Source organism: Mauremys mutica, chromosome 9, assembly GCF_020497125.1.
Source record: "Mauremys mutica isolate MM-2020 ecotype Southern chromosome 9, ASM2049712v1, whole genome shotgun sequence".
Lineage (NCBI taxonomy): Eukaryota > Metazoa > Chordata > Testudines > Geoemydidae > Mauremys > Mauremys mutica.
In genome coordinates, this window is record NC_059080.1 from 47,885,396 (window position 1) to 47,908,897 (window position 23,502).

At 45.1% G+C, this 23,502-nt stretch overlaps 1 protein-coding gene across 1 annotated transcript in view; it reads right to left on the reverse strand.

Annotated features, from left to right (window-relative positions):
* The window catches only part of LOC123377489 (ILK associated serine/threonine phosphatase), a 41,893-nt gene extending 21,291 nt beyond the window's left edge, over window positions 1-20,602 (reverse strand). Inside the window, exons 1-8 of the mRNA XM_045030472.1 lie at window positions 20,457-20,602; window positions 12,787-12,849; window positions 7,378-7,443; window positions 6,880-6,936; window positions 5,357-5,476; window positions 3,587-3,713; window positions 2,388-2,494; window positions 1,769-1,862 (exon numbers count right to left, since the gene is read on the reverse strand). Coding sequence (XP_044886407.1) covers window positions 1,769-1,862; window positions 2,388-2,494; window positions 3,587-3,713; window positions 5,357-5,476; window positions 6,880-6,936; window positions 7,378-7,443; window positions 12,787-12,849; window positions 20,457-20,502 — 680 coding nt within the window. The 5' untranslated portion in view covers window positions 20,503-20,602. The remainder of the gene's footprint in view (window positions 1-1,768; window positions 1,863-2,387; window positions 2,495-3,586; window positions 3,714-5,356; window positions 5,477-6,879; window positions 6,937-7,377; window positions 7,444-12,786; window positions 12,850-20,456) is intronic.
* Between the last annotated feature and the right edge of the window lie 2,900 nt (window positions 20,603-23,502).

Below are 23,502 nucleotides of genomic sequence, written 5' to 3' on the forward strand. Positions count from 1 at the left end.
ATATCTGCTGGTAGCCACCTCAATTCTGGATAGAGGGCGATGCAGAACTCCCTGAATATCTGGAATTCCTTGTGCTAGGAACATGCCACTCTGTCACACTATGAGCTTGCAGATTTAAGTTACAAAAGCTATTGCTTTCACTGAAGTGTTTTTTTTACCCATGAAAGCTTATGCCCAAATAAATCTGTTAGTCTTTAAGGTGCCACCGGACTCCTTGTTGTTTCTGTTATTTTGGTAACATGCAAGATCTCCTTGGATACAGGTCACAAAAGGTGCTACAGAAGAGAGGTATAGAGGCCAGTTTTGGCTCACATTCTGGCCCCGTAATACCTCACTCCCCATGGCAATCCTGGTCATACCCTTACAGCGTAGGGTAGCCCTATGTTGCTGTCCTGTACAACCTGTAATGTAGGGGGGCAGGGCCGGAGCGCACTACACTCCGGCTATTATGGCCACTCTGCCAGCTTATCAGCAGCCATTGAAGGATGTGGCTCCAACTTGCATATGGGCCAACTGGACTCTTGGCAAGGAGCAATGACGACTTTTCAGAATGGAGAGGGGTAACTAGTGGTGTTCTGCAAGGGTCAGTCCTAGGACCAACCCTATTCAACTTATTCATACATGATCTGGAGAAAGGGGTAAAAAGTGAGGTGGCAAAGTTTGCAGATGCTAAACTGCTCGAGATAGTTAAGACCAAAGCAGACTGTGAAGAACTTCAAAAAGATCTCATAAAACTAAGTGATTGGGCAACAAAATGGCAAATGAAATTTAATGTGGATAAATGTAAAGTAATGCAAATTGGGAAAAATAATCCCAACTATACATACAATATGATGGAGGCTAATTTAGCTACAACTAATCAGGAAAGATCTTGGAGTCATTGTGGATAGTTCTCTGAAGACGTTCACGCAGCGTGCAGCGGCAGAAAAAAAGCAAACAGAATGTTAGGAATCATTAAAAAAGGGATGGAGAATATCTTATTGCCCGTATATAAATCCATGGTACACCCACATCTTGAATACTGAATGTAGATGTGGTCTCCTCATCTCAAAAAAGATATACTGGCATTAGAAAAGGTTCAGAGAAAGGCAACTAAAATGATTAGGGGTTTGGAATGGGTCCCATATGAGGAGAAATTAAAAAGGCTAGGACTCTTCAGCTTGGAAAAGAGGAGAATAAGGGGGGATATGATAGAGGTACATAAAATCATGAATGATATGGAGAAAGTGAATAAGGAAAAGTTATTTACTTGTTCCCATAATATAAGAACTAGGGGCCACCAAATGAAATTAATGGGCAGGAGGTTTAAAACAAATAAAAGGAAGTTCTTCACACAGCGCACAGTCAACTTGTGGAACTCCTTGCCTGAGGAGGTTGTGAAAGCTAGGACTATAACAGGGTTTAAAAGAAAACTGGATAAATTCATGGAGGTTAAGTCCACTAATGGGTATTAGCCAGGATGGGTAAGGAATGGTGTCTCTAGCCTCTGTTTGTCAGAGGGTGGTGATGGACAACAGGATCACTTGATCATTACCTGTTAGGTTTACTCCCTCTGGGGCCTCTGGCATTGGCCACTGTCGCTAGACAGGATACTGGGCTGGACGGACCTTTGGTCTGACCCAGTATGGCCGTTCTTATGTTCTTTGCCCCAATGTAGGAGCTTCACCTTCTGGCTGTACCACTTAGGAGGTACAACTCAGAATTGGGGTCTGGGAGAGAGAAACATTTTTAATAGTTACAAGTAGCTCTGGGGGACACTTATACTTACTGACTGGAGGCCTGCTTCAGGAACTCCTCATCTGTATGTTTGAAAGAGTCCAGAAGGCATCTCTTCACCGTTTTCTCCACACTGACTACCTCTCCTGTCACAAAAGAGAAAGTGGAGCATGCTCCTTTTGAAACACCATGCTCATCTAATCCCTGTCCCCTTCCTCACCTGTCTGACATGCATAAATAGGTCACACTGCACGCATGTTACTTACGTAGAGCAGACATGACCCATGTGCCCAACTGCCAAAGATCCAGATATAAAAGCGCATGGCCAGTTTGTATAACAGCCTAGTTATTCACCCTTGAAGACAAGGGACACCAATTGTGATGCTATTATTTTCCTCAGCCATATTCACAGATCTGCTATGGCTATTTCATCGAACTTGCCTAACCTAGCTAACGCTGTTATGGCTTTTGGCTTGATAGCCTCACAAATCTGCTCAACAACTTATCACACCTTACCTATCTCCAGCCTAGAGGCATGGTCGCCCAATACGCCATACACAGCTACATCCCTGACTCTGGCTGTCCAAAGTCATTTCTTAGTGGACACACCACAGCAGCAAGTCATGAGGAATGAAAGATGATGCACATGCCCCCACATGGCCCTCTCTTACCTTTAGGAAATTTCTTAATCAGGTTTTGGTGCAAATTCTGTGCTGCAAATTTTGAAGCTCGAACTCCCCCATGGCCATCAAAAACAGCAAAGTATGAGACACGGGTTCTGCAAAGGAAAAAACATTAATGTAAACTAGCTGTGAAAAGGCTGGTATCAACCAGAAGTTAAGATTTAGTAAAGAGGCTTGTGTCCCTAGCACCTCTCCCAACCTGTATTGGAACAGAAAATGCAGTGTTTCCTCTGAAAAGCGTAGAGCTAGCATGTATGAGTACTAAAAAAGTTTCCCCACCTCCCCCAGGAAATGAAGGAAAGGAAAAGAGGCTATGGCCCCAGCTACATTTAAACAGCAGCTAAACATTCCACCTCATGGGCACTCCAGCTCTGGAGCTTCTCTCCAACAATTTCAGAATTTGCTATTCACAGATGCCAGTCCAACACATCCCAGAATTCTCTGCATGCAGAATGGTTGCTACAGCTGTGCAATACACAAGAGACATGCGGACATACTAACTATTGTCAAATTGCCTTTTGTTCTCCAAACTTTAGATCACATATTTAGCTTTAAAAGAATGTGTTTAAGTGATCTTTTATGGCCTGTCAGTGTTGTTTTTAAAAATGATACATTCCACCACTTCCCCTCTAATCACCTGAAAGGTATAGTTAATTTGAGTGTTTGATACCTGATGGCTTCTCTTCTCCAAGTATCCAAGCTCCTCATCACTGCCACAATTGGGATTTTAACTGTTGTGAAACCCCAAAGGCAAGGCTTAAACAGCTATACTCAAGTTCAGAGCCTTCAGGTATCTTGGGCCTGATATCCAGAGGTACTAGGAGGAGTTGACTTCTACTGAAGTCAACGGGACTGGTGGGTATTCAGGACTTCATGGGGAAAATAAATAAATAAAAAGAAAAACGTCAGGTCATAGGCACCTGATGTGGACCACCTAACAAATGAGGCAACTTTTGCATCATCAAACCTTACATGATTTTCTCAAGATCAGTGGCAGAGCTAGGAATACAATCCAGATCACCCATGCCACCACACAACGCAATATTTAGTCATGAGCAGTCATTGCTCAGAGTGAGGGATCATTGTCAAGAGCTCAAGCAAAGTTAATGGGAGCTCTTTCATCTTCTTGTCATGACTCTATTCTACTACAATGTTACTCCCTGGCTCCGGAGGTCTGGCCTACTTACATTTGAGGGGGAAGGGGTCTGCACTCCTCAGTGATGTCATTCAAGATGACATGTGCATCCTGCATCTCCTCTCGTTCACCTTTCCTCTCTGCCATATAACCTTTCAGTCCAAAGATGCCTCCAGATGCTAGTGAGGAAAAAAGCAAAATTACACACATGAAACTCCTCTGTTTCCTAAGCCTGATTTACAAACTTGTGATCATGTTGCTTTATGCAAGATTCTGACCATCTCATGGCATCATGACAAGAAGCATATCTTGCCCTGCATGGGCTGTACTTGAAATCAAAGGTTTTTTTTAAAAAGGGTCAGCTTTTGGAATCTTTTGCTGCAAATGACATGCTTTGTGAAACTAGTATTAAGTGTCCCCAACATCAGAAACTGTAAGGCAGTTTGCATCCTACTGAAGCAGGGCAACCAAGCTTGAGTGCTAAAGCTACATCAGACTGGGATATCATTGCACAACCAGGAGATGGATGCACTCCATGGAAACTCTCTTGATCAGGAGTTCAAACTCCCATCTGCAGACCCACGAGCCTCCCCAATGTGGCCTGCGGGGCTCCAGCAGTTTTGGGGCCAGATCTCTCCCTTGGCCACACCTGCCGGCCCCGGGTCCTCCCACCTCAGGGGCCCTGGCAGTGCAGTGGAGCTGAGCGGTGTCTGCCTGCTCGCTCCAGTGGCTGCTGGCGCCTCCCTGCGGCCCAGGGGCGGGGTGGGGCTGTGCCTCCGCCTGCTGCTGCTGCCCCGAGCACCCCTGCGGCCAATGGGACGCTGCGAGGGCGGAGCCTGGGGGCAGAAGCACGCGGAGGCTCCCCGGCCTGCCCCAGAACCCCAGGTTAGCGCCGCACCCCCAACCTGAGCCTGGGCCAACACCCCCTCCTGCCCCCAAACTCCCTCCCAGAGCCTGCGCCCCATCCCCACACTCCCTCCCGCCCCAAAACTCCCTCCCAGAGTCTGCACCCCAATCGGCTACCCCAGACGTCCTCTCCCACCCAAACTCCGTCCCAGAGCCTTAGGCAGGTGAGAGGGTGGAGTTTTTGTGGGGTGGGTTCTGGGCGGCATGAGTGACATTGGCCTGTTGGGAGGATCTGAGGACTGGCACTGGCCCTAAGGTAAATTGAGTTTGAGATCTCTGCTCTTGATGAAACAGTAAATCTCTAATGAGGCTGCTAACAATAGATAAAATAAAGCTAAACCAAATGCTGTTTCAATCAAATTTATCTTTCTTAGTTTGAACCTACTGAACACATCCAGTTCTCAAAGCCTAGTGCAATGTTAGGAAATCTGTATCACTACTGTGTCTTACACATCTGCACCAAAAGACAAGCAAGCCAGATGTTAAAGGTTAAGCCATTTTTCTCAGTTCTCTCTTTTCATTGCAACCATTTGATGGAGTGACAAGATGCTAGAGGGGCAAGGTTGTCTGAACCACTCTGCCAGGAGTCAAACAGTCACTTCCACACCTCTGCTACTCCAGGTCTTGTGCTCCGACTGTAGGTATCTGCATGGTTGTGAGAGTACCCACTATTATACTTCTGGGCTGGTTCATCACAACTGCTAATAGCCTCCCAAATTAATAAGAACATACTTAGGGGATGCACCCAAACCCTGGGATCTAAGTATGAACTCTGTCAGCAGGCAGCACACTTCATTTCTTAGAGTAACCATAGAAAGTGTACTGAGAAACCAAAGATCAGCTTTGATCTGGACTTACTCAGCCCCACGTAAAGAGTACAAAACAGAGTACATTTGTTTTCAAACTGTCTGAAAACCTTTACAAACTTTCTTTTCCACAAGTTCTTCACGGCCATTCTTCTCTTCCTCCGAGATTTTCCTCTTCTCGCCTTTCCCATGATTCCCTACTGCTGAGACCTGCTCAGTGATGCATGAAGCTAGAAGACAGCAAAAATACAGATATCTGAAGACTTTGCAGAAGTGTTTTCTACTCTTTTTTGTTTTTATTTATGGGACCCACTCACCTCTTACACTGAAGAGAACAATTCCTTTTACACTGAAGTATTATGGACCTACAGTACTACTACAGTCTGGTAAATTTTGGTTGGCAGACTCCTGTCTCCCCCACTTTGGCCTTGTCATTAGTTTCCTATCTACCAAACTGATCTGGGTTGACTGCTTAGATGTGTTAAAACCAAAAGTTTAAAGCTGAGGAATTTCTAGTTTTTGCAACAAGACTATCATGCCTGAAAAGGATTGTTACTTTCTAGGAGAGACAATACTATTCTTTTATAGAAGACATATAAGAGACAGGATGGATTACAAAATAAAGTCAGGAGTGATGAGGTAGAAACATAATTAGCATGGGATCTGAAGTGACAGTGGATTCAGTGCTCATGGAATGAGTCTCTTCCTAGTCCCTAAGGACTTTCTGCCTACATGATGAAAATTTGGCAAATCTGCCAGTCTAGCTTTAAGTTACACCACAACTGTAACAGCAGTAGGTAGTTCTGGCCAGGATCAAGTCACAGCAGCAATGCTGTAAGAAGCTTGTATAGTGCTTAACTGCGGCATGTGCAATTATAGCCAGTGCTCTTTACACTTTTCACTTTTGAGAGCACTAAGTTCACTCCAACCTCCAAAAAGCATATAGTACAACAGTGGCTCTCAACCTTTCCAGACTACTGTACCCTCTTCAGGAATCTGATTTGTCTTCTGTACCCCCAAATTTCACCTCACTTTAAAAGTGCTTGCTTACAAAACAAGACATAAAAATACAAAAAAAGTGTCACAGCTCACTAGTACTGAAACACTGCTTATTTTCTCATTTTTACCATATAATCATCAAATAAATCAACTGGAATATAAATATTGTACTTACATTTCAGTGTATAAACAAGTCATTGTATGAAATTTTAGTTTTTACTGACTTTGCTAGTGCTTTTTATGTAGCCTATTATAAAAACTAGACAAATATCTAGATGAGTTGATGTACCTCCTGGAAGACCTCTGCAGACCCCTGGTTGAGAATTACTGTATTATAAAACCCATTATCTGCAGTCTTTCAAGGACATCAGAGATGTTATGGAGTCAGCTAGAAGGAACTGATGCAGGTACTTACTTCTGCAGATAGACCCATGTTTGATGAACTTAGATTTTTAGTTACATGAATATGTCTCCACTACCAGTACAAGTGCCCAAATACTCACCAAGATACAGGCAAGATTGTTGGAAAGAACAAGATGAATCACAATCCCAGTATGATAAGCTATGCTAACAAATTCCATGAGAAAAGACATGTAACAGCCTTCATGAGGGTCCCTCCATACAAGTCCCTTACCTGAGTCACCACTGCTGGCTGGTGGGAGATCATCAAAGAGCAAAGGTCCTCCTGTCCCTGAAAAACAAGAAAACAGTCAACAAATGTAAATTGAGTGCCTTCACCCCATGAGCAGAATTCTGATCATGTCCAACAGATGTGTGAAGGCTACAAAATGTCAGCTTACTCAGACCAGATCAGTTTAAACGTGTACCACTCCAGGATATAAAACAATTATTAGCAGACAATGGGAGAACCTAGGTCTTATGTTGATATTTTTAATATGCCCCATATTAACATTTCAAAAAATATGAACGATCCATATTAAGATAGCAATTTATATTAGTTGAAGAAATGAGTGAGGAGGAAGAAGATGGACACAAACATGTAGATATTCTGGAAGATTTTATCGTATACTTATGTATAATAAAAAAGGTTTAGACAAAATCTCAGTGTGAGAAGAGATGCTGATGCAAACAAGCTAGGCAGATGCCAAGACAACGATTAGAGTCCTCATACCTGAGTCAGCACTGCTGACTGGTGGAAGATCATCAAAAAGCAAAGGCCCTGTTTGTGCTTCTTTCCCTAAAACACATCAGAGCAGAGTCAGAACACACCTGAAAAGTTATTCACAGGAAGAAAAGGAATGCCCCATTACTCTAGAACAATCCTTGCCGCAAATGAACCCCTCCACCCTAACTATAGACTGCTACTGCACAAGACACAAACTGCCACTTTCCTGGAAATAGTCAGAACTCCTGTATAATCATTTCTAGCTAAAGCACTTCTGATTTACAAGAGTTAAAATGACTCCTTTAGAAACCTTGGCTATTGTAGGAAACGAAGGGGCAGAGATTCTATTAGGTTATTTCAGATAACACTGCTAAGTATTTACATGAAGACCAATGGCCTTTAGCAGAGGAGACACAGAAATGGCAAATTGAAGAAATCTTTATCACTGATGTTCTAAGTAATTTGAATTCCTCACAGGATCTGAAGTACACCTCAGTTCTTCTCCCATTTTGCTCTCTTCCTTTTCTACCAACCAGGGCTTTTTCTTCTGAACCACATCCATCTACCCTGCTGAGCTCTTCTAAGATGCTGGAAGCCCGTGGCTTTCAGTTCACAGCAAATAGCTAGTAGATGTTCATCTCCATACAACCATCTGATGTCATGTATGATTAAGAGCTGGGACCTCATGATTATTCACAGTGTTACTTGGAGAAAGGAATGCTATCAAACAAATACTACAATGCTGACTATTTTAAAAAAAACTCAAGTGAGCACCTTTTAAATAATAGGTTTTGATTATTTATTTTTTAAAAGTTCAAGAGTTTTTCTGCTCCTCTTTTGGTGTTTGAAGATATTTTCAGCAAGGTAAATATAGCAATATGGGGGAAAACAGCAAAGCGGACTATACCAAGTGCTGTAAAAAGCACAAAACAAACTAAAAACAGAAAAAAAATCTTAACTTCACACAGTTACAATAATCCTAGTTGTTACTTGTAACTACAGTAGGTAAAATAAAAATAAAAACCCTCTTCAGGCAGAAATGGGATTTTTCAAGTTGGTGATATCCCCTTAAAAATGCTCAGCCTGAGCTGATTATTGGTTAACTTCAAAACAAACAGAAAGGAGGCTTCTTGTTGAGATATTTCTTTTTAGTTATGCGAATATGGTATGGCGTTTAAAGAATCATTATAGTGGCTAAGGCCCACTCCTGCAAAGCTTACATATGCTTAACTTTAAGGAATGTGACTAGTCTGCTTGACTTTATGGGACTACTCATGATGTGTAATGTCAGGTTTAAGTCTTTGCAGAATTGGGGCCCAACTAAGTTAGAGGGTGGAAAAACATTACAACGACAATATATAGTTGAACTGGAAATGAATTCCAGTGAATTGCCTGAAGTAGGTCACACCTCAGCATGTTATTCAGGTTATATTTCTGTGCAGATGTCCCACAAACAGTCATTTTAACGGGAAGAAAAAAAATATTTGACTGTAGTGAGTCGGTGTGGCTCCCCTCCTGCCCAGCAGAGGGAGCGCCCTTGCAGACACCCAAGTGGGCGGAGCCACTGCCACCTGTCCCCGCCCCCCGGAAGTCAAGGGGCGGGACAGGAAGTAGAAAAGCCGGCCGCCAGAGCTCAGTCAGAGCCCAGCCGCCGCTGGGAGCTCGTGACTGGGAACCCTCCAGGACCCAAGGCAGCTGTCCTGACTGACCGGAGCTTCCCCGCGCCCGCTACAAGGAGAAGCCACCGGAGCTCCCCCACGGCCAGTACTGGGAGGAGCCGCTGGAACTCCCCCGCGCCCACTACGAGGAGGAGCCATCGGAGCCTCCCCGTCCCTGCTGTTACCCTGAGGAGCCGCCCGAGCACATCTGGCCGGACTTCCCCGAGGAGCTGCCGGACCTGCCACCAAGCCCTGGTCGAGAGGAGCCCATGCTGGTGGACTGGCCTGGAACCGGAGCCACGGACGAGGTAGGCCCTGAGGGGGAAAGTGGAAGTAGCCTGGGGGTAGCCAACCCCAGTCCGGCTGCAGACACATACAAGCCCATGTCGGTGTGTTGCGGTCAGGACCCCACCGACCCGCAGCGGTGTTAGCCGCTGCCAGGGCCCCGGGCTGGGATGCAGTGGAGTGGGTGGGCCTGCGTCCCCCCTGCCACCCTACTCACGGGTGGCAGTTTTCCCCCTCACCCAACGCTCAGGTGTAAGGGCCTGGGCTCCTGTGTACTGTTTGCCGCTCAGCCCCTGCACCAAAGGGCCTGGGCTCCTGTGTACTGTTTGCCGCTCAGCCCCTGCACCAAAGGGCCTGAGCCCCTTGCACTGTTGCTGCTCAGCCCCTGCACCAAAGGGCCTGAGCTCCCTGAACTGTTTGTTGCTCAGCCCTTGTAACAGAGGACGCGTAGGGAGTCAGTGTGGCTCCCCTCCTGCCCCCAGGAGGGTCGAGCCCCGGCGCGATCGATTACACTGACCAAAAAGGGAGTCTTTTCTTCTTACTGTTGAACTAACAAAACAATGACCAGTTCAACTTATCTGGGCTCTTATTCACTCCTGGGGGAATTCTGCACCAAAACATTAAAAATTCTCCATATTTTGTCAAAACAACAATAGAATCATGCCAGTTACAATTATTTTGGTAATTTATTTCAAAATATCTGTCAGCAAGTATGTCTGTAACAATATAGACTAAAAAGAGAAAAAAAGATTCTGGTAATTTTTTTTTTTTTTTTACATATTCCTTACGAGGCATATTAATACAGGACTTTGTGTAATTCATTTAAATTACAATACAGAACTGTATTTCCTGCACCAGTCAGAAGCAGTACACAGGCTTGGCAGAGGCAGGAGTAATGGAAGAGCTGAGGGAGAGGGAAGGAGCCTAGGAGTGAATCTGGAGGGTGCTAGGTGTGAGGTTTTTCTTTTTGGGGGGTGGGTGGGACTGTTAGGGTGTTGGGAAGCCTCCCCCATGCAGACCTAGGCTGACCCCAAGCCTCTCCCATTCAGTCAGGCACATCTGCCCTTGTCCCTGCACTTCTCATCCCCCTGGGTCTCTGCAGCCCCTCTCCCCTGTACCCAGGTTCAACACTATCACCCCACTAGTCCATGCTCCAGTTTGGCTAGTGGGGGGGGGGAGAAGAGAAGAGAACATACTGAATCTGTCTGTGACACACAACCCCAACCCAGCCACCTTGTGTCCCCCACTCTGCCCTAACATGGCTCCGTGAGCAGGGTGCTGTGATGAACTCTACTCCCGGGGGAATTCTGCAGCACTGGGCATAGAATTTTGTATTTTCCTGCATAAGATAAATTTTGCCTAAGAAGTGCTGCAATTGTGCCTTTTGCCCATCACAGGCCGCTGTGGCACTAGAATAGCTGGCATGAACACAGCTGGCTGTTCTGGCACCACAGAAGATTAGAACTGCAGCACTTCTTAGGCAAAATGTTTTTTATGCAGGAAAATACAAAACAATGCGAGACAGATGAATTATGCGTGTCCGCAGATGCATAGAATTCCCCCAGGAATATCACTCTGGTGACTTATCAGAACACCTGAAATGCACTTAAGGAAGCAGTTGGCCTTGAGCTCAAATCCTGTCTGGGATATGTTTACATGAGAAAGACATAATTTAAACATTTCTTTTACTTGACAAAATACATAACCAGTAAAGTGGATTTAATGACTTCTAGTAAATTGACAATATATTTCACAATCGGTACACAATACAAAACCATACCGATAATTATACTAATAAGTTATTAAAATAGTTCTGAATTCCTATAAAAAGTGGTATCAAAACTAATATTTGCCATAAAAGAAATGATGGAAAAAAAGACTGAGGGTTGGACTCTTCCACCCGTTATGCACATTAAATCAGTAGGACTGTGTGTATAACCAGGTACGCTGAACATGACTAAGAGGGGAGATATCTGGCCCTACAGAGCACCAAGTTAACAAAGTATCACTTAAATATTCACCCCCAGTTTTTACATGTGCACATACAGGAGTCTGGGCAGGCTACAGAAGCTGTCACCATCTTGTATAACCCTCTCCCATTTTCTATTTTGTACAGACACTGCGGCCATTATGTGGCCAAATTATTTTGTGATAAGTGGTCAGATTTTTCAAAGGTACTGAGAAGCTGTGGGTGCGCAACACATTTGAAAGTCACTCATTTTTAATTTATACCACGATATTTTTCTTATATTAATAAACATTTGTGCAAAAGGCTATATATGCACACTAAGCATAAACCAAAAACTCCATAGACACCCACATCCACTAATGGAGGGATTTCCCCAACACATTTTGCTTATACCAAATGTGCAGAGTGACAATAGCAGGAGCATCTACCAGGGCAGATGCGGTGGTGCTGAACTATGGACAAACCAATTTCTAATACATCCAACAAAGGTTTTAATTCAAAACCAGATTATGGAAATCCCATGTTCTCCCACTTTATTTTTTAAAATTTTTCTTGAAGAGATTTCTGCAATAAATCCCATTTGTGCTGCTTTTCCTGCACATGGTGCTTCTCCACCAGTGCTGGCAAGAGAAACACTGGTAAGGATTCCGGGAGAGGGATAGCTCAGTGGTTTGAGCATTGGCTTGCTAAACCCAGGGTTGTGAGTTTAATCCTTGAGGGGGCCATTTAGGGATCTGGGGCAGAAATCTTTCTGGGGATTGGCCCTGCTTTGAGCAGGGGGTTGGACTAGATGACCTCCTGAGGTCCCTTCCAACCCTGATATTCTAGGATTCTATTATTGTGTCCTATTCACTCTGTTGTTGGGCAGGGATGAGGGGAAGAGAAAAAACAGAGCAGTGGCAAGGGACAAAATATGGAAGTGGAAATGGGACACACAAAGGGGCATAAGATTAAATTAGTTTGGTCTCACACATCCATGGCCAGAAAAAAAGCAGTACTGACTGACTACATAGAAAAAAATATGGACTCTTAGAATATCCCAGAGAGACATGAAGGCAAAGACAGGAAACAGAGCAGGAAAGGGGGGGGAGAGAGAGAAAGAAAGAAAGAAAGAAGCAAGATAGAGGGGAATGCACAAAATCCAAAAGGACTAGAAAGAAACAAAACACAGAAAATTGAATGGCTTAACTAACAGAAGTAGAGGGAGACACAAAAAGATTAGATCAGCATCAGGAAAAAAGCTCACAAAAATCATTCTCCCTCCTCCCCGCAAAAGTGTCTTGATTCTCTACCCTCTCTTGCAGAAGATGAAATAGTGCGCACATTTAAAACATTTCCCAGCCTCGCAGTTAAAAATGAAAAAAATCCCTAGCCATGAAGATGGAGACTGATTTAGTTACCAAAGTGAAAAATAGGTTTTAGACAAGCCATAGTAGAAAAAGAAGTGAAGCATTTCTAAGCAGGGAAAGGTCAGGCATGTGGGAGAAGGCTATATCCCCTTACCTGAGCTGCTAGATGGTGGGAGATCATCAAAAAGCAAAGATCCTCCTTTCAGTGCTTCGGTCCCTGAAACCCATCAGAAAACAGTAACAATATGACCAGAGCACCCAGAGTGATTTACACACAGAATGAAATTTTTAACCCCTCTCTGTCTATGACAACCCTAGTTTATAAATGCACTGCTTCAGGATATAACAGCTGTTACTGCAAAGAGATTTGTCAGGTATTTCAGTCTGAAAGCTTAATCTGTTTAGTTTATCAAAGAGAAGGTTAAGAGGCAACTTAATCTCAGTCTACAAGTACATGCAAGAGATTTCTGATAGCAGTCAGCTCCCTAATTTAGCAGAAAAAGGCAAAACAAGATCCAATGATTGCAAGCTGAAGCTCGGCAAGTCAGTCTAGAAATAAGGCACATTTTTAAGCGAGGATAATTAGCCATTGGCACAATTTACCTAGGAATGTGGTGGATTCTCCATCACTTTCTGTCTATAAGCTAAGACTGGATATCTTTCTAAAAGGTGTTATAGCTGAAGCAGGAGTTATGGTCTTGATGTAGGAATTAGGTGAGGTGTTTTGGCCTGTGTTATGCAGGTCAGGCTAGATACCTTAGAAATTACTAGATTTAAAGGCCAAGTAGGACCATTCTATGTTATCTAACACTATGGTATATGAGTGCCAGATAAAAAACAAAAAAGCCTAGGACTTACATGCATATTTTCCATACATTTAAACCAGTGGTTCTTAATCTCGGGTGCGAGATGCCCTTTCTGGGGGTATGAGACATGCCAGATTTTTTTTAGAAGGTAAATCATTGAAAACACATATTAAGCAAAGGCACGCAAGTACAACTATTTTGTTTCATCAAACCTATGTATTTATTAACATTATACATTTTTAAACAATTACTGCATTACATTTTAAATGTGAAATTAAAATAAATATATAATTCTCTCTCTTTCGTTCTATAGTTATGATATATCTAGGTTTAAAGAACTGACCTACTTCAATGATTTTTGATAAGGGGTGCGAAAACATATTTTTGAGAACCAAAGGGGTGCAGGCTGCAGTAAAGGTTAAGAACAACTGATTTAAACATTTAGCATCCCTTTCACCAACCCAAACATCCACGATTTGAAGAGAGTCAAAACAGATGATATTTTGAGGACATTATGCCGAAAATTCCAAAGGGACATTAACTCTTATTGGATAATGCTAACACAGGGGTGGGCAAACTACGGCCTGCAGGCCGCATCCAGCCCATCACACTTTTTAAACTGGTCTGCAAGCCCCCACCAGGGAGCGGGGTCAGGAGCTTGCCTTGCTCTGCTCGTGCAGGAGCTCCGTGCAGCTCCCGGAAACAGGGGCAGTCAGGGGGCTCTGTATGCTGCCCCCGCCCCAAGTGCAGGCTCTGCAGCTCCCATTGGCTGGTAAACACGGCCAATGGGTGGTTCCTGCAGAGCAGCACAAAGAGCAGCATGGCCCCGCCTCCATGTGAGCGCCGGAGGGGAGACGGGCCACCATTTCCAGGAGTCACTTCAGGTAAGTGCTGCCAGATCCTGCACCCCTGAGCACACCCCAACCCCCTGCTCTGATTGCCCACCAACCCTTTGATCCAAGTTCGGAGCAACCTCCTGCATCTCAAACCCCTGATCCCCAGCCACGATGGATTTTATTTAAATCACTAGTCAGGAAGACTCAATTTAATCATGGATTTTTACATAAAAGTGCATTCTTGTTGGTTGTTATAACCTTAATACATATTCTTCACAACTCAGAGATAGGTGTAGGTTTCATTTTTAGAAGGTACACACTATACATCTTTAAAGTGATATATTTTGAAAACTTTTCAGATTAATTTTACAGCTATGTCATAAAATGAATGACTGGTTAGTTATTTCATTTACCAAAGGTAATTGAAGCAGCTATTTATGAAGTCACTAGGCTGTGATCTGTCATTCACATTTGGAGGATTTTCTTGCCATGCTGTATTAGGAGGAGAACATCACCAGACAGACATTTAAATTGTTTTATTTAACTAAAACAACGTTATGTATTCTGGATTTTTTTCTTCAACAGCAAACATATTTTAACAAAACAAGCATATGAATTTTTGAATTTAGTTAAACATTCAAGTTTTTTAAAATCAGGTTTCTTTTTGTTAAAATTGTTTTTAATGTTAAATGAAATATATTTAAAAAAAACAAAACTTAAATTGACTGTCAGCCAGCTCAACATGAGAAACTTAAAATATTGGCTTCTGTAGCTAACTCAGTCATCTTCACCTTCCTTTTCCTGTTTGTTCATAATCTGGAAAAGAAAAACAAGCTTTCCTGCTTTTTCAGGTCCCAAACAATTTTTCAATTTGGAATGAATTAGTCCAAAGGAAAAATATTCTTTCTACACCAGCAGAAGAAGCTACTGCTGTTAAAAATGAGATTATCAATCCAAATGCTTAAGTCACTGGTTTGACTTTCTTTAAAACATCATCAGCAAACCTGTATTTCTTGAATGGTTCACCATTAGCTCTGAAGTTTATTATAGTTGACATTATGGAGGGATGATTGCTGGATGTCCATGTCATAGCCAACTCCTCTTCTCTAGCAGTTAATGTTTGACCCTGGTACCGAGCATTGAGAATATTTGCAAGAAAACGAGCTGGAGACAGTGCTTGTCCCATTCCTTTTTTTAAGGCTTGTAATGTCTCTGTTCCATCACTTGTCTTGTGGCAGAGTTAGCTTGGTTCCTCCCACTTTATTCAGAGCAGCTGCTGCAAACTGGTTGTTATGGAAGTATTTTGCAATTTCAAGAACATTAGCCTTTATTTCTGGAACACTGCAGTCTTTGGCTAAGAGGTGCATCAAAAGAGCACTGCAACCGTATATTTTTAGCTTGGGACTCTTCATTCTCTTCTAAATAATTTCTTCTCATCTTGGATACATTTGCAGCATTGTCTGTGACCAAGCTGCGTATTAGACATTTGAATTTGTTTTCAGTTTGTGATAGCTTTTACTGCTGCTACTTGTAAGTACTCCGCTGTCTGTGCAGTTCCTGATGTATCAATTGTTCCTGTAAAGAAGACATTCCCTTCTTCTGTTGTCACACAAGCACATACAACAGGATTATTGTGGACATTGCTCCACCCATCAAGACTCAGGTTAACAATTTCACTCTCTAGACCTTTTGCACACTGCTCAATTTCTCTTTCATACACTTTATCCAGCAATTTGCCCGTGACATCTGCTCTGTTCGGTGGACTGTATCCTGGTCTTAATGACCGAACCATGTTAATGAAGTGTAGGTTTGCACAGAAAAGAGAGTTTGTTGCATAAACAAACCGGGCAAGATTTTCATCAATTACCTCTTTTATAATCTACTGGTTCTTATCACAAACTTATCTGTGGTTGTTTCTGGATGATGGAGTTTGTTTTTTTTCCTTTTTGATACAGGTGATATACTGTGGCTATGTGACATACATGATGTGACTGAAACACTATCATTGGCAGGTAACTTTGAAACTATAGAAAATGGTGATCTTGAAGATGGCTAGTTTTCAGGATCCTGCATGTTGAGGATGATTCTCCTAAACAAAATAAGTCAATGCAGTTATTTAATTTTTATTACCATACTGCTCATTTAGTATTACTCAGTACTACTTTAAAGGTGAAATTATAAAAGGAAGATCTGCCTATTTTAGTTATTTATTTTTTTAATCACAACTGAATCTAAAATGATAGTAGCATAGAGTAACAACTACATTTTTTTCTCAAACATGAGAATTCAAGAATAGTCCAGAAGGTAGAAGACAGGCAGTCCTGAAGAAAGAAGTATAAAATAAAAAAGTTGACCAACCTGAAGATCCTGCATGTTCAGACATGTCGCTTTCATCATCTTCAACGCAGCTTCCTCCTGAGAAGGAGCACTTCTCACGATGTTGTTTCATTCGGGCAGCCAGGCCTTGCTTTTCTTTGTTGCACTGTTTGCATTTTGTATGCATGCCTGTCTTACCCACAGGTAGAGGAACTTCATTAAAATATTCCCAAACTTGGTCTCTCTTACGGCCTGCTGTCATTATAGGTTTTCCCTACTAGTGAGAGAATGGTATGGTAGATATCAAATCAATGAAGGCTACACACAGAAAGACCTCAAGACGTCTGGAATATGCTGCTCAAACAGTTTCACTTTTGTTTCTACTGCCTGCCCCTCCCTTCTCACATTTATCTCCAAACTACTACTCCTTTTGCCCAGATCTGTTCCGCCCCCAACAATCTTCTATTCATTGAACTTTCTGAAACTTTGCACTTTTAGAGAGAGGTAAGGGATTGATTCAGTGTACACAAATTTGCAGAGGGACAATAGGGTTGAGGTCTGTTATTTCTCACCTCTATATATTATTTATTTATTTAAAAAACATGTTTGCTGTTAACAAGCATGTTATCTCTGGAGACAAATCCACAGTTTGAGAACTGCAAAACTAAGCATCTCTCATGGTATTTTCTAGACTGAGCACTGAGTCCCATGGAGTAGATAGAAAGATTAACTTAAATAATCTGTACAGAAGCCCCTGGAATCCCATAAAATTGGGTCCCTAATCCATGAACTATTGGAACTCATTTACAAAACTTTTCTTAAACATTACATGGAATATTTTGTCTCATACTATAAAATTTATAACCCCTATTCCATGATGAGATATTTCTCAGCTATAATGTATCTTAATTAAAACTATCTTTAGATATGCTTTTTGAGGAAAAAAACCTATAAAAAAATCCGATTTAAATAAAAAAAATCCGATCTAAAAAAATTTTAAAATCATTTTTATCCACCCTGTCCCCACCCAGAGTCTGCATGCACCCCCAGCCACAGCCTCACCCCCCTCATGCACCCCAATACCCTGCCCCATTCGAGAGCCCCTCTGAAGCCCTCCATCCCACTCTGGAGCACCCTCCTGCACCCCAAACCCATCATCCCTGGCCCCACCCCAGAGTCTGCACCCCCCAGCCAGAGCCCTCATCCCCCGACCCCGTGTACTCCAATTCCCTGCCCCAGCTGGCCTTCTATACAATTTCCATACCGAGATGTAGCCTTCAGGCCAAAATGTTTGCCCACCTCTGTGCTAACAGCACTATCAAGTATTCATGGAGAAACCCAAGAGATGGGCCTTGGTTACACTGGCGCTTTACAGCGCTGCAACTTTCTCGCTCAGGGGTGTGAAAAAACACCCCTCTGAGCACAGCAATTTACAGCACTGTAAAGCGCAGCGCTGCCGCCACGAGCACACTCGCACTTCAAAGTGCTGCCGCGGGAGCGCTGTACAGCTGCAAGTGTAGCCATACCCATGGTCTATATTCACTTTGGATCTTTTGGGGAAAGATCCTGGGAAGCTAAGTGAGAGCATGAAGACTAAGGCGATGTCTACATTACAAAGTTAAGTCAACTTATGTTACATCGACATACAGCCACTTCTGTATTTAAACCGCTGTAGAATGTCCACACTATGCACCTTGTGTCCACAGTAGCAGCTCTTGCATCGATACAGAGATCAGTGCACCACGAGTAGATAATCCCACTGTGCAACTGACCAAAAGGTGTTTTGGGAAGGGTTTTTAATGCCTCACGGGGGTAGGTTTAGCATCACATGCCCATGGAATGATGGGATTGAGAAACCCGTAGCATCCTGCTCTGGTATCCTGTGAGCCAGCCATCTGTGTCAGAAAGCATGGATCCTGCACTGCTCTTCAGTATTTTGCTGTGCTCTATGAACACATGAGGAGTTCAACGGGGCGCTATTCACCACCACCCTGAACCCCAGCCTTCTCCTTACAGAAGCAGCATGTCTGCAGCTCCACACTTCTCCCTTACCTTCTACTATGCCTGCCACAGCTCTTCAAATTTTTACACAGCACAGCTGCATGTCCCTGTCATAGTCCTCCTACTCCATGCCCTGAGCAAGTTCTTGCAGCTGGACTGGAGTTGTGCCTACACAGCTTCCTCTCTCCACAGACCCAGGAAATCAACCACAGACTCCACACAGACCCAAGAAATCCCATGGACTCCACACAGGAGCATGTTTGCTGCACGGAGCCAGAATGCTATATGAGGTTTCTATACTGAGCAAACAGGAAGAGTGAATTCAAAAAACTTTCCAGGGCTTTAACAGGGGAGGGATGTTCACCTGTGTACCTGGCTGCAGGGCAGTGGCGTTCAAAACGGCATCCAGAGTGCACCGGATGGGCAATGTGGGATACCTCCTGGAGGACACTTAGGCCTGGTCTACACGGGGGAGTGAAGGGGGAGAATCGATTTAAGATACGCAACTTCAGCTATGAGAATAGCATAGGTGAAGTCAACGTATCTTAGATCGAATTAAAAATTACTTACTTCGCATCCTCGCGGCGCTCAATTGACGGCCGCAGCTCCCGTCGACTTTGCTTCCGCCTTTCACACTGCTGGAGTTCAGCAGGCGAGGGGAGAGCGATCGGGGATCGATTTATCGTGTCTACACTACACATGATAAATTGATCCCCGACAGATCGATCACTACCCAGAGGCGTACCATAAGGTGCAACCTAAGGGTATGTCTACACTACATCTATTGGGGAATAGACACAATAAAATCAATCCCCGATTGCTCTGCTGTTGACAGAACTCCACCGCGCACGAGAGACGGAAGCGGAGTTAATGGGGGAGCGGCAGCGGTCGACTCGCCGCCATCCTCACAGCCAGGTAAATCGACCTAAGCTACACTGGCCTCGGCTACGGTATTCGCATAGCTGAAGTTGCGTATCTTAGGTTGACTCCCCCCCTCAGCGTAGACCTAGCCTAAGCAATGCAGTGTTTACACTGACAGCTGTAAGTCGCCCTACACTATCTCCTCAAGGTGGTTTTATTATGTAAGCATAACAGGAAAGTTAAAATAGCAGGAGGAGCATTGCATTCAATCATACTGTGTCTTTTCCCTGAGTTTACTTCAAGGACCACGTCCACCTCTCTCTAGCCTGCATTCACTCCCTCCCTGCCTTATATTTCTGCCTCTTCTCTCCTTTCTCCCCGGCAGACCTAGATGGACGCTGCACATGTCTCCTCTCTGACGTTGCCTCTCCTCGCGCACACAGCGCAGTGGAGTTTTACCCGACACCAAACAGCCCCGAGCTGATCCCCCAGCCGAAGCCCCGGGCCACTGAGACAGAGGCGCCAGGATCCCGTCGGCAGCAGGACGAGACTCAGCCCCCACCCAGGGCGCAATCAGTCGCACCTGTCGGAGCTGGGCTCTGCGCCCGGGGGCCAGGCTGCAGCTGTCCCCTGGCTAGAGCCGTGGCGGGCCGGACCCTGGCTCGCCCCCACAGGTACGCCCCGCCCCGCCCGTCTCTCTCGGCGAGCAGGGGCTGCGGAGGCCGCGGGTCTCGGGCCGCCCACGGCTGCCCGCCACAACCAGCCACTTGGGCCCACCCGCGGAGCGCGGCGCAGGAGGACCCGGCCGCACAGGGACGGGCCCGGGAGCGTCACCCCGCGCGGCGGACGGGACAGGCCCGGGGGCTTCACCTCGCGCCGCGGCCGGGAGGGGCGAGGGCTGCGGCTGCAGAGCCTGGCCCCGCCCAGAGGGGCGCAGGGCCCGCTGGGAGATCTCGGGCCCGGCCGCGGCCCCCTGCGGCGGGAAAAGATGGGGCCGCGCTCACCTGCTGCCGAGGGATCCGGCTCCGGGAAGTCCCCGAACAAATCCATCCGGGCCCGGCCCGGCCCGAGATGCCAGAGCCCGCTTCCTAGTTCCTGCTCCTCCTGAGGCCCCGTTCCGCCCTCCCTTAATCAGCTCGCGGGGCGGGACCAGAACCCCTCGCCTGCCAATCACCCCCGAGGGCGGCACTAGAGCCCTCTCGCCTGCCAATCACCCCCGAGGGGCGGGACTAGAGCCCTCCCGCTTACCAATCACCCCGAGGGGCGGGACTAGAGCCCTCTCGCCTACCAATCACCCCGAGGGGCGGGACCATAGTCCTTTTGCCTACCAATCACCCCCGAGGGGCGGGACCAAAGCCGCCTCCTGTCAATCACCCGGCGGGGGCAGGGCCCCTGAGGTCGCCACTAGTGTCTAGTTACAAGGCAGGTCCCAAGGCCTCTCTCAGCTGCCAATCATCCTGTGGGGGGGTCCGAGCAGAGCCGTCAATTACCTGCTGGGAAATGAGGGGTCCCCAGGCCAGGCCAGGCCCCTGTGCTGTGGCCATCGCGGGGCGGGCAGGGCCTGCAGGTCTGGCCTTGGCCTGAGGTCAGGCTCTGGGGCTGCTGGTGCAGGGCAGGGGTGTTACCCAGGACAGGTGCAATAGCCCTGCTGTGCCTGCTGCCCCCAACTGCCAAGCCCACCATCGCCCCCGTGGCCACACCCGCGCTGCTAGGTGGGAAGAACCCAGCTAAAAGCCCAAGTTGGCGGGGGGGGAATTAGAAATCTATAGAGCCATGTGAGGGCTGTCCAGGTTTTCCCACATTCATCCCTGTTTTGAGGTAGCTTTCTTGGGACATGTGTAAGGCTGCTCACCACATACAGTTTTTCTGGCTCAGGATCATCCTGGGTGACCCAGATTTATGTACCTCAGAGGTGGCAACCCTAAGACACCGGAGGCACATCAGTGCTTCTTCTAGGACTATATGAAGATTCTTCCATTACCTCCTTTGTCAGCTTTCCCTTCAGACTGTGGGAGTCAAGCAGCTTCTGTTTTCCCAACGATTTAGTTTGCTCCTGATGCCATGCAATGAGGATGTGACACAGAAGAGTGCTGATAGGAGACTGCTCTTTGCTTCTTGGGTCTAGTCACCTGACATGGATCAGAGTTATAGAGGTGTAATGTTCCAGTTACATGGTAAGAGGTCAGTATCCACTAATTCCGGTGTCCACTGTGAACGCCCCCTCTCCCCGCTCTTACCAAGTATGCCACACGTGGCAGGATCTATTTCTCTGTGACATAATCCAATACAACATAACACAACCTTGATGCAAGCCGTGTGGGAAAATATGATACACCAGAGGGTGGGGTGGAACCATCCCATTTTAGTTCCCAAAATATTTTCTGACACTAGTATTTGTCCTGCTGATACTAAAATTTAATTTTGTCTGCAAGGCCATATTTATTCTTGAACTCCCCACATGATTTTGCTTTCCACATGACAGAGGCATCTATATAGCAGAAATCTTTTCTTTGGTCACTGCAGGAATGTATTAATCAGATTTAGGAATTCTGGGTTTCCAAATACCATATTCACATTGACAGATCATGCTAGTCACATAGTTTAAGGCACTACTGAAAGGTGCTTAGATACCATGGTGATGGGCATAGAAATGGATTATAATAGAATCTGCAACATTTTCTCTGAGAGCTTGCAGTGTTTTTAGTTTTGTCCCCTAATATTTTATATATCACTATCTCCCTAGATGGCTTCTGTCTATATTCACAAAACCAGGAACAATGGAAGGGATAAGATGACTGTTTCAGTCTTAGATAAGAGTACACATATGACCTCTGTGTTTGCGGCCCAGAAATAGAATGTAAAATTTGAGAACTGGAGCTAGCTGAAAAATGAGGAACAGTTAATGAAAACATTTCATCCAGCTCTTCTGAGAGCTGAGGTCTCCCTCAACAGACTGGCACTTATTAGCACTGGCCATGCTAGACAGGCTCACATAGAGTCAAATTCACTGCTCGTCTAAAGTGAAGTTGATTCATTGGATTTTACAGAGTTGTGCACACTGACATCCGCAATGAATTTGGCTCATTAGATCCACTGTCGTTTCTTCTTCAACTGTGAAGGTTTTTAAGTGCCTCAGGAATAATTATCTGAGCCAGATGAACCAGTCTGAAGTAGAAACACTGAACCCAATTGTCCCTCTCCATAGAACCCCGGCCCAGGATGATCTCTGGGGAAGGAAATCTTCATGAGCTTTTAAGTCTTTATAACAGAGTTCTGCTAATGACTATTTTCATGGTGTTGACATCTATGGTATATTTTTTGATACATCACTGTGCAGTACCTTGTGCATTGCACATTGCCTGTTTTAAGATGTTCCTTAGGTTTTTTGTGCTCAGAGTATGTTTGCCTGTGACTAGCAGAAGCATTTAATAAAAGATTTAGGTAACTAGCTTCAGGGTTCCTTTGGGGAGGGATGAGTGGCTTATGAACTCTTAGACCCTTAGCTATTCTATGTAGAAAGTTCGGTCTGGGAGGATTAGGTCTGATTCTCGTCTGACTTATACCAGTGTAAATCAGGAGTAACTCCACAGAAATCAATGGAGACTGACCAATATAAAAGTTTCGATCCTGCAATGTGCTACTCCTGTGGGAATTCTGTGCCAAAAATTAAAAACTTTGTGCACAATATTTTAAAATTCTGCATATTTTATTTGTCAAAATAACATCATAAAAATCATGCCAGTTTCAATTATTTTGGTAATTTATTTCAAAATACTGTACATGTCAGCAACTATGTCAATAACAATAAAGGCACAACATTTTTCCTCCAGTACAGAAACCCCTGTTTCTCTGCCCCTCCCCCTCAGAGCCCAGTAGGGGGGGCAGACACTCACACTCCCTACCCCCCCCCAGAGCCCAGCTGTGGAGTGCCCCCCAGCCTAGACACCCGAACCCCCTACCTCTCAGAGCCCAGCTACAGAGCTCCCTCCACCCAGACGCAACCCCTATCTCCCAGCTTGGGGCTTCCCGAGCCCAGACATTCGCACTCCC